Consider the following 11780-nt stretch of genomic DNA (forward strand, 5'->3'; position numbering starts at 1 on the left):
GGTTTTACACATGATTGCTTTCTAAAGCTACACATCTCCCTGCTAAGAAGTATTCTCCTGCATAATGGTACAGGTTTATTTATGAATTGTTTAATATTGGTTTACATGTCTGGGAGCTCACTTTTAAAGGAATTATCCTCTAACATTTAGTTTCTATGTGGTGTAATAGCAAGTATGCTAAGAACATATCATAAAACACAAATGAGTTCAGTCATTAAAAGAATGAGATATTAACACTGGACACCTTTAGACTATTAGACCATATGATATAGAAGCAGAATTAGGCCATTCATCCCATTGAGTCTGTTCCATTGTTTGACATGGCTGATATGTTTCTCAACCCCATTCACCTGCCTCCTTCTCCCAGTAATCTTAATCCTTTTACTAATCTTAATCCTTTTACTGTCCTAAATGCACTCAATTCCTTGTCCTCCACAGCCGTCACAGCAATGAGTTCCACAGAGTCACCACCCTCAGGACAACATTGACCACAACACCACACATCCCTTCCATGGTAACCTCTGCAAGACATGTCAGATCATCGACATGGACACTACCATCACATGTGGGAACACAACCCACCACGTACACAGCAGATAGTCATGTGACTCAACCAATGTTGTCCATCTCATACGCTGCAGGCAAGGATGCCCTGAGGCATGGTATGTTGGCGAGACCATGCGGATGCTATGGCAATGGATGAATGGACACTGCACAACAATCACTATACAAGAATGTTCCCTCCCAGTTAGGGAACACTCCAGCGATCAAGGACATTCAGCTTCCGATCTTCAGGTAAGCGTCCTCCAAGGCAGACTTCGAGGTACACCACAACACAGAATCACTGAGCAGAAACTGATGGCCAAATTTCCTACCCATGAGGACAGCATCAACCATGATCTTGGGTTCATGTTGCACTACATGTGACCCCGCTACACTGTTCTGTATCTGTAAAATCTTCCTTACTGTCCTGTTTTGACACCATCACCTTGATAAATTGTTATGTTCTCTCTACCTTAATTAGTTTGCACAGTTTTGGAAATTACTTATTACTTGATTAGATTCTTGACATGTGATTCTTATACCTATCATGTTATTCCAGTCATTTAGTTTATCTCCAGTACTACCTTAATTTTAATATTTTGTAATTAACTTTCTGCCTTATTTAAATGGATTATAGTTCATCCCTTTGTTTTTCAGTTGTTGACACTTTACATACACTGTCTAACACTCTTAGTCACCTGCAGAAACTTATTATTTGACACTCCATTCACACCAGTTGTATTATCTTTTGATCTCTCTGTCTATAAATCCTTCTCACACTTCACCTGATGAAGGCGCTGTGCTCCAAAAGCTTGTGATTTCAAATAATCTGGTTGGACTATAACCTGATGTCATCTGACTTCAGAATTTAAATATGAATACTGAATAAAAATTCTCAAAATTCTACAATCTTTTATGCAGTCAGTTGAAGTTAATGATATATTCCCCCATGGAATGACTGAACTTTCTGAAACTTACCAAAGTCTGATTGTGCATCATAGGTGTCCTACAGAACATCTTTCAGGTAAATTTCATCCATAAAAACTAATAGCAAAGCCAAACCTTCCACAATATCATCAATCAGAGAGATCTTTAGCATAAAAAGAGGCCCTTTGGTTCATCAAGTTTGTGCTAGTGAAAAAGCAGAAACCTAACTATTCTAATTTCATTTCTAACACTTGGCCCATTGCCTTTAATACCTTCTATATGAGTAAGTACCCCATTTCTACTTTCATTCACCACACCAGCCAACATTAAGGAGCTTACTCCAACTGCCCAAATAAAATTTGCATGTAAACCAGTAGGTATCAATTTAAGGCAAGTCCGTCAACAAATCAATGTTCTCTGCCATCCAATATCCTTTCTTTGTTAGAAAATTAGATGTTGGTTTATTTTCCCCTTGGTTCATTCATATTTCAGTGAGCGGGCATTAGGACCCAGGAGTATTATTAGTTGGATTCCGATTGCAAAGTTGTTTGATTCTAAATTCCAATGTATATGTTTAAACCTAAACTTTGACAGAAATTTTGTGCTCACACACAAGATGAGACTTGCAAGAGGACTATCGATATTATTTTTCTGTATCAGTACATGCTCAGGAGAGGACACAGGTTAGACGAAAATTTACTTTTGTTAAGCTCTGATATTATATCATAAAATAAGATCAATGAGTGACCAATAACTTGTATCTGATCCAAATGATAAAGATTGACCATGTTTGTATCTTTCATAAGTACAAATGCTTAAGGCAAAATAACGTTTCTCACAGTGTGCACAGGGCAGACATTGAATGTGCTGATTAGTGGAACTGCTAAGTTTATGTGTTTGAAAGAAACTATACATACCAAAACAAAATGGGCATTGTGAATTCTGTAATAAACTGTCATTAGTTGCTGTGGTGTTTTGAAACCATTGGCAACACTCCATCAGAATGTTGTTTCTGATTTCTTAACGTTGCACAGCTCATGCTATTGTTTAAACATTCTGATTGCTGTAATCAATGGTCAATTGTGATTTGAAAGAGAGGGAGAGGGAGTAAGATAGACATAAAATAGGTGTAACCAAATGAAGATGTGTCGAAAACAGTGCCAGCACGGATTTTAACAAAGGCAAAAATCAGCTAAAATAATATCACCTCACACAATACCCTGTTTCAAATAATTCTTTCCCTGAAATTTAGAAATTTGAAACTCCTTACCTTCCTCAATCTTCCTTTGTCCCTGCAAGTTTTAAAAAAACAAAATTGAAATTGCCTTCAATGAACAATGTAATAAACAAAATAATTAATCTTCCTTTTCACTCTCTTGATAGCTGCATGCAGTTTTGGATCACAGTTTGAGAGGAGTTAGTTAGAGCTAGGAAGAGTGAAACACATGCAGAGATGCATTAGGTGATAGAATTATTTTGACAATGTAAGAGTAAGATTAGAGCCAAGTATGAATGGCATGTATTGTAGTATTTAGTCATAACATGTAACAAAAAGTGCTGTAAAGAAGAATAACCTGAAAACAGTTCTTGACCTTGCCTCCTCCTTGACTATTCTATATTGAACCCAAGTTGTTAGATGAGGACATAAAAACCACAGGACAAACCTATGCATCAATGGTGGACTACATGAACTCAGAAAACTACCTTAGTTTCTCTAGTTTATTAGCATGTTTAATAAACAATATCACAAAATATTAATGTTAAGGTTCACAAAAAGCTTTTAGAATTGTATATGTGTTACAGGACAATCTGAGTTCCGTTGCAAATTAAGAAGCCTTAAATTATAATGTGGAGTATTAGCAGATAAGCATTTAACAATTAATGTATTTTTCTTTTCTCTTGGCTGTTTTCCAGAGGCATTTTATTTGCACAAATTAATGTCAATACTAACACCTGTACACAAATATCTCACAGAATAATTCTGGGGCCAAGGAGGCACATGAAATAAACTCTACATTTTAGAAGGAGGAAGAAAATCTCATTCAAATATTTCACAACTCCCCAATATTTAAAACCTATTGCAAGGAAAATTTTTGGTTTGCACCTTCTACTGTTATATTGTTATCATTGTTGTAAACTCCAGTTCCAAGGCATTTCAGGAGCAAATATCTTTGGTTTTCACTGGAATATTTAAAGTAACAAACCAATATTTGAATAGAAGAACTTTTTTGCTATTTAAATATAAGGGTACTCGAGTGAAGAAACCTTTAAAGAATTCTATCTCCTCGTGAAATTTCTTTATCCAGTCATAGAGATGTACAGCACAGAAACAGACCCTTCAGTCCAACTCATCCATGCCGACCAGACATTCTACGCTAATCTAGTCTAATTTGCCAGCATTTGGCCAACATCCCTGTAAACCCTTACTATTAATTTATCCATCCAGATGCCTCTTAATATTGTACTTGCACCAGTCTCCATCATCTCCTCTGGCAGTTTATTCCATGCACATCCATCCTTCATGTGAAAAAAGCTTGTCCCACTGTTCCCTTTTATATCTTTCTCCTCTCACCATATACTTAGGCTCTCTAGTTTTGGATTCCCCTACCCTGGGGAAAAGGCCTTGACTATTCACCCTATCAACATCTCTCATGATTTTATAAACTTCTGTAAGGTCAGCCCTCAGCCTCCAAAGCTCCAGGGAAAATAGCCCCAGCCTATTCAGCCTCTCCCTATAGCTCAAACCCTCCAACCCTGGCAACATTCTTGTAAATCTTTCCTGAACCCTTTCAAATTTCACAACATCTTTCCTAAAGCAGAAAGACCATAATTGAATGCAGTATTCCAAAAGTGGCCTAACCAATGTCCTATACAGGATGCAACATGACCTCACAATTCCTATACTCAATGCACTGACCAATAAAGACAAGCATACCAAATGCTTTCTTCACTATCTTGTCTACCTGTGACTCTGCTTTCAAGGAACAATGAACCTGTATCCCAAAGTCTTTTTGTTCGGCAACACTGCCCATGAGCTTATCAATAAGTTTATAAGTCCTGCCCTGATTTGCCCTACCAAAATGCAGTCTAATTGACATCTTAAGACATTCCCATTCACTGCCAGGACTGTAGCTTGTCTTTGCAAGAAACAAGACATTACATTCCATACATTAAATGAAGAATCCCTTATTTGTTTTTGAGTTGGAAGCAGGGGACTGGAGAAGGAACAAAACTCGGGGGTGGATGCTCTCTGCTGCAGCATGAGAAGCAATATGGGAAAATGTGGTAAGAATGGAAAACAAAATCAAACAAATTGTCAAGTATGAAAGGCAAAGGAGCGCAGTCCTTAGTGGAGTGAAGAGACTCCATATTCTTTCAGGGAGTTATGCCACAATCTGATTTGTCTGATTCCATTTGAGGTTGTTGGTCATGCTCAGTTAAGTATCTAGTCTTGAACTCCATATCCTTGCAGTTCAGGGATTGGTCAATGGTCAGTCCTGCAGGACAAGTGCATTCCAATGGTTGATTTGAGTTAGGTCAGTCACAGTCTTGCTGAGACATCAGTTCAGGGGGTGGGACAAGTTTTTTTCCAATTATGATAGAATAATGGAAGTGAATGGAAGAGCAGTTCATGGTGATGCATAAGCAGGAGAGGTGATGAGGTATCCCAGGAGGGCAGGAATGGTTTATAGTTTAGGAGGACATGGAGTGGAAATGATGTATGCAATATTGAAAGTTCTGGTCCATGAGCTTTAATGAAATGCATGTGCGATGGCTGCATTAGAGTCAGTGATGGCCTTGTGCGTGCGAGGTAGCAGAAAGATGTTGACAGTTACCCTGCAGAATGCAGCAAAATATTGAGATTTGCCTGGTACTGCTGGGGGTCCTGCTTCACTCAGGACACAGCACTGACCCGGGCTGCAATTTGTGCCCACGCTGGCTGGATCTGCTGGTCTGGCGTCCTTTGCCAGTCAGCTGGAAATAGATGGCCATCCTCTCCATCATTCTATCCTCAAAGATCTCCAGGTCGCTGCCTTTGAAGTGGGGAACAGATTTCCCTTTCCTTTAGAGCGTGCCCTGGAAGTTGAGCCTCAAGCAACACAGTGTGAAGACAAGTCCTTGGCTTGTAGAGTCTGAAGTGGTATATCACTGAACTTCAAATATGGTGTCAATGCATGAAATCCAGAAGGTCCCACAGTGTCAAGTGCTTCCATCTGTCCAATCATATAACTCACCAAAGGAAGGTACCCAAGAGCTCGAATGCAAATAACTGAAGTGAACAGTGAAAGATTGCATGAGAAAAGTCACTCCATGCATGATGGATCAAGCTCCAAGAACATTATTTGTAAAAACACTTTAACTGTAAATGGGAAAATTCAGCCCCGAGAGTCTGAATGGCTCAAACTGACTGATGCAGTAGGTCATGGTGCTGGCGGGTGCCTGTGTTAAAGGGAGACACTAATGTTGTGCAGGCCTCAAGCAGGACATAAAAAGTGCCCACCTTGGAGACAGGAACTGCAAGATCTCAAGTGCAAATGTACCATAGCACCACCTGCTGTGAAGACTGAGGGTTAAAGAACTCAGTCCAAGATAACTATGTCAGGTAACACTTAGGTATAGGGTCATAGAATCATACGGCACGGAAACAGACCCTTTGGTCCAACTAGTCCATGCCAACCAGGTTTTCCAAAATAAACTGCATTTGGCCTATATCCCTTTAAACCTTTCCTATGCATGAACCTGTCCAAACATCTTTTAAACGTTGTAACTGCACCTGAAGCTATCACTTTCTCTGGCATCTCATTCAATATATGCACCACCCTTTGTGGGAAAAGGTTGCCTCTCAGATCCCTTTTAAATTTTTCCCCTCTCACCTTAAAATGATGCCCTTCTGTTTTGAATTTCCTACCCTAAAGTGAAGGCCTTTGGTGTTCGCTTTATCTATTCCCGTCATGATTTTATATACCTCTTTAAAGTCACCCCACAACATCCTATGTTCTAGGGAAAAAAAGTCCGAACCTTTCCAGCCTCTCCTTTAACACAAACTCTCTAATTTCAGTAACATCCTTGTGAATCGTTTCTGCACTTTTCTATTTTAATAGTATTCTTCCTCTAACAGGGTGACCACTACTCCAAAAGTGGCCTCACCAGTATCCTGTACAGCCACAACATGACATTCCAACTCCTATACTCAGTGCTCTGACCAATGAAGGCAAGCATGCCAAATGCCTTCTTCATCAACATGTTTATGTGTGATGCCACCTAAATCTTATTATTTAAAGAATAACACTTAATGACAGAGTTGGTGGTTAGCTCAGTTAGCTCTACAGCCAGTCTCTGATGCAAAATAACACAAACAGCATGAGTTTAATTCCCACACCAGCTGAGGTCACCATGAAAGACTTTCCTTCTCAACCTCACCTCACGTGAGGCATGGTAGGTTTCAGGTTCAACACAACCAATCATATCTCTCTAATGAGAGAGCAGGCCTATGATCAGGTGTGACTTTATCTTTCAGTATTTAAAGTAATAATTTGATGTAAATATACATGACAAGAAACCAGGACACTCAGCTTGTGCTGCCAAAGCAATACTTTATTTTATTAACTGTGCAGATGGTCTGGTAGTCTTGAAAATATTTTAATCCCTATACAGAACTTTGAAATTATTGAAACATTTTTTTGTTTTCATTTCATCATTTCTAATTCATAAACAGTTATTCGCTTAGCTCAATTTGGAATGAAGTTTATCACTTTATACTGCTACCCATGGCATACTTTGTATGCACCAAAAGTATTCTTAAAAGCTGGATATCGGTTCTCTCTTTCATTAATTAATGGAAATATACAATTCTGTTCTTTTAGCTGCTGATGACATAGGAATTCACCAAATGACTCGAATATCAGAACTGCTCACCTCTGTTGAATGTGACCTTCTTCACAAAAAGCTTACCCACCCTGAGAAAGACATTATGAAGGAAATTGACCAAATGTCAGAGGAAAATGACAATTTATTCAAGACCCGGAAACGCAGAGAAATCAGTAGGTAAACCGACCTAACTGTCCTGATAATAGTACATTGTGTATGATCAAGCATTACCTAAAATATGTTCATCCTGTTGTAATCAAAACCTGAATTGTGAAATAATCAAGCTTTGACTAGTCTAAGGTTGAATAGCCAGTGTGGACTTTGGGTAGCTATTGGCCAGAGGGCAATAATTTGGGCAGGTAGTGGGTGGAGGGCACTACCTACTCCCTCTTTGTCCCAGAGAGGCCTAAAACCATCTGAATGGTGCAAAATGGAGCCATGTTAACAGTTTCCAGTTTATTTCCCACCAATTGAGGAGGTTTAAAATTGCTCCTTGAGAATCAAGTTCAACCCTGCAGGTTGAAAGAAAGCTGTGGTTTAATAAGTTATGCCTGCTTAACATACTCTGACAAAAACTAATGATGTGACAATTCTCCTTGAACATCCAAGGTTTGCTATATTGACTAGGCCACAGTGATACTGCAAGATTAATCTGAAGTAAGTAGCTGTGTGCAGCAAAGCAAACCAGATTTATAACCTAGATTCAACCTGGCTGCAAATCTCAATCTGTTATATGAGCAATTCTCACCACTGACCATAATGGGATGACGTTATTGTTCAGCATGCAGTAGGTTTGTTGCCATCGTCCTCTTTTCAGGAAAGAGAATCTTGTCTAGTCTAATGCAAGGAAGTTCTTGTTTTAAACAAGAAGGAACTTATTGCATATTAGTGACTGAGTACAAGTTACACTGGTATGATAGACATTGTTGCAAAGAACTGGAACTGGAGGGTAGGCCTTACTACTTCATGATCCTACCATGTCTGTCGGACATCCTGATTGTGGCTGATGTTTAAGGTACTTCTTAGTATTAACCCTTTCAGACCTGTACAATTTCATATAACACCTACAAGGAGAGATCTGTGTCTACATGTAAGCATAAGCACAGAGCTCCATTTCTCACGTGGGAATTTTGTAATATTTGAATAGAACCTATGGGAGTGACTTTGATTTCCTATTATAATAAGAAGACTACAATAAATTTGTAAAGTGGCAGGGAGGTCCTGTGTTTATTCAATGGTTTCACATCACACTGATATTATTTTGCACATTTTTCTGAGTTGCATTATGTCTTGCTGGAGGCAGTCTCACGCCATTTCATTCCAAAGTGTTCAGGAACAGGCTGAACTAGGAACAAAAACAAAGTTGCTGGAAAAGCTCAGCAGGTCTGGCAGCATCTGTGAAGGAGAAAACAGAGTTAACGTTTCGGGTCCGGTGATCCTTCCTCAGAACTGATGGTGGCTGGGAACACATCAGTTTATATGCAGAAAATCGGGAGGTGGGTGGGCTAGGGAGTAAACGATAGGATAGAGCCCAAAGTGAGAGAACGACAGTTGGACAGACAAAGGAGTTGCTAACGATCAGGCTGGGAGGGTGAATAGTTGTTAATGGGGACTGTTAGTGACTAACAACAGCGGGTGTGTAATGGCAGGAATTAGGTTGTCCATTGTACATCACTGCACACCCAAAACTGCTCTCTACAGACAATGAAGTGGCAATATTGCCACCAACAAGAAAAAAATCTTATCTGTAAAGAAATGTTTCTAAAATACGAAATGCAAACTTTAAGATAGTAAAACACATTTTCTTTTCCTTTCTCCATTATTTATTTATCACTATTTTCCAGTTAATATTGAAGACTGTACTGAAATTCTGATTGACTGGTTGAAGAATGAAGGTGACAGCATGTACTGGGATCGACTGTCTCGAGCACTGAGACAGATTGGTCGGGAAGACGTTGATAAAGGTATTCTCCTCCTTATTGGGCTTTAATGAATACACTGATTTGATACAAAAAAACAAAATTTCAGGAGCAACCCAGCAGGCCTGGCAACATCTATGGGATAAAAACAGAGTTAACATTTCTATTTTGTTGACTCTTCATCAGAAGTGATCTGATAATCCGATTTCATAGTGATAGAAAGTAATTTGGTTCTTTTTGATTCTTAAAACTAAAAAGATGCCAACTTTGTGATATATTATGAAAGTTTCTGAAATGATAGAATCAAGATGAATAAATCAAATCGGTATTTTTCACTATATGTTACCCCACTTCTTCTGACTTGGGCATATCTATATAGAAATACAGATCAGGATTAGAAACCCTATTTCAAACAAGAAAAAAGTACCTAAGTTTACACTGGAGTGTAGTATGTTGAGGGGCGACTTTATTGAGGTTTATAAACTCATGAGGGGCATAGATAAGGTGAATAGCAAGGATCTTTTCCTTAAGGTGGGGGAGTTCAAAACTGGGAGCATATTTTTAAGGTAAGAGAAGAAAGATTTAAAAAGGACACAAGACTTTTTTTTGACATAGAGAGTGGTTTGTGTGTGGAATGAACTCCAGTGGTGGATGCAGTTACAACATTTAAAAGGCATTTGGATAAGTTCATGAATAGAAAGGTTTGGAGGGATATGGGCCAAGGGCAGGCAGGTGGGATTAATTTAGTTTGGGAACATGGTTGGCTTGGACTGGTTGGACGAAAGGGGACTCTATGATGATGACGTCACATTTCCTCTGAAAATTCCTGAGCAAGAATCTCTTATTATGGAAAAGCAGTGATTATTCCTCGGATCCTCAAAGCTAACAGCTGAGAAGATCATTGTTAAAACCATATTTAGAACAGTAAGTGTGCCAATGCCTGTTTAAATGTCAACAGCAAAGCCAACTGTTTTGACAGCTACTGTGAAAAGGTAAGTATGTAAGGTGAGTGTGGGGGTCAGATGACAGATGGGGTCAGGGGGGAGATAGGGATGCAGCCAGATGGATGAGGGCGTAACGTGGCAGGCTGAGGATTGGGTAGATAGGATGCTAAGTGGATGGGTAGTAAGATGTGTAAGAGAATAATGTACCAAGTGAATGAGACAGTAGGGTGTCAGCTAAGTAGACGAGTGTTCAGTTCATTTATGGTGGCATGGTGGCTCCATGGTTAGCACTCTTGCCTCACACCACCAGGGACCTGAGTTCAATTCCACCATCAGGGTGACTGTCAGCGTGGAGTTTGTCCAAACTCAGTTCTATGGAAGGGTGACTCAACCCAAAATGTTAGCTCTGATTTCTTACCACAGCTGCTGCTAGACCTGGTGTGCTTTTCCAGCGATTTCTGTAATGAATTGCTGCATACGTTTTGGTGAAAATTTGACTTAAAAATAAATACTTTTGGGTTACGTATGGTGAATCCTAACTATTCAGCAGCAGCTGTAGAAAAACAGACATTTTGAGTCCGTACAGCAAACTCAAAACATTGACTCTATTTCTCTTTCCACAGATGCTACCAGACCTGCTGATTTTCTCCAGCAATTTTCTGTTTTGTTCCAGATTTTCAGCAGCTACAGTATTTTATTTTTTGTATAAGTCCTAAGTATTGGTTTTCTAGACATATCCCCAGTACTTCTGATTGTTTTGCTGGGTGGCTTGGGTGATAGAGCAGGTGTTACTTTCTAAACAATTCACTCACCGAACTTATTAATGCATCCTTTTGATCACTCAGGGGATACAGGACAACTTAAAACCCTTCTCTTTGCTGAGGAGGCACATTTGTTGAAATTAGCATGGGTAATGATTTTCCTTGAGGAAAGCCCCAGTTAGTGTTAAGCATCAGTCAACCACGTAAAAATGAAAAAAAGAAATGTATGGGTGACTACTTAAAGTATATTTTTAAATAGTTAAAAATTGGTTTTATGTTGCACGTGTGTGCACATGCACATTAAAAAAAAGTTGGAGATTGCATGCACAGTTGGAATTTGTTGATTGATGTTTGGTGTCAGCAGACATTCTTCAAAAGAAAATCTAAGTTTCAAGAGATAAGCATTTGTCTTTCATGGCACATAACCAATGCTCAGGCTCCTGTTCAATTCAAATTACATGTAAATAAGCCAATGCCTGACTAAAAGCAATGCACTACAATCAGAATATTTATCCTTCTAGATTATCTTGCCTAATTTTAATATCCTTATGTATTGGTGCATTAGCATGATGGAGTAGTTCCAAATTTTAAAACATGGAATTAGATTGCTTCACTTGATAGGACAAATTCAGTGATTTCATTCTCCAGGGAGAGCAGGTCAGTGAATTACTGCCACACCATTAGTGCCCTGTTTCAACCTGCACACTTTGATGTCATTCTCCTTTGGAAGCATGGGATCAATCAATTAATCCTCATATGAATGTATCTCTTTAAATCTAAGTGCAAACACATATAGTAGAATTTTCTCTGTTTCAGTT

The 11780-nt window shown here is 39.0% G+C and overlaps 1 protein-coding gene across 2 annotated transcripts in view; it reads left to right on the plus strand.

The window, feature by feature from the left end:
- The first annotated feature begins 593 nt into the window (after positions 1–593).
- The window catches only part of LOC125486102 (transmembrane and death domain protein 1-like), a 17199-nt gene continuing 6012 nt past the window's right edge, over positions 594–11780 (plus strand). The window contains exons 1-4 of one of the 2 annotated variants that reach the window (XM_048612254.1): positions 594–795; positions 2065–2153; positions 7335–7511; positions 9183–9302. In XM_048612254.1, coding sequence (XP_048468211.1) covers positions 704–795; positions 2065–2153; positions 7335–7511; positions 9183–9302 — 478 coding nt within the window. In that variant the 5' untranslated portion in view covers positions 594–703. The remainder of the gene's footprint in view (positions 796–2064; positions 2154–7334; positions 7512–9182; positions 9303–11780) is intronic. The other variant, XM_048612255.1, reaches the window with a different exon arrangement.

The sequence above is a fragment of the Rhincodon typus genome, chromosome 25 (assembly GCF_021869965.1).
Source record: "Rhincodon typus isolate 14 chromosome 25, sRhiTyp1.1, whole genome shotgun sequence".
In the NCBI taxonomy this organism is placed as follows: domain Eukaryota; kingdom Metazoa; phylum Chordata; class Chondrichthyes; order Orectolobiformes; family Rhincodontidae; genus Rhincodon; species Rhincodon typus.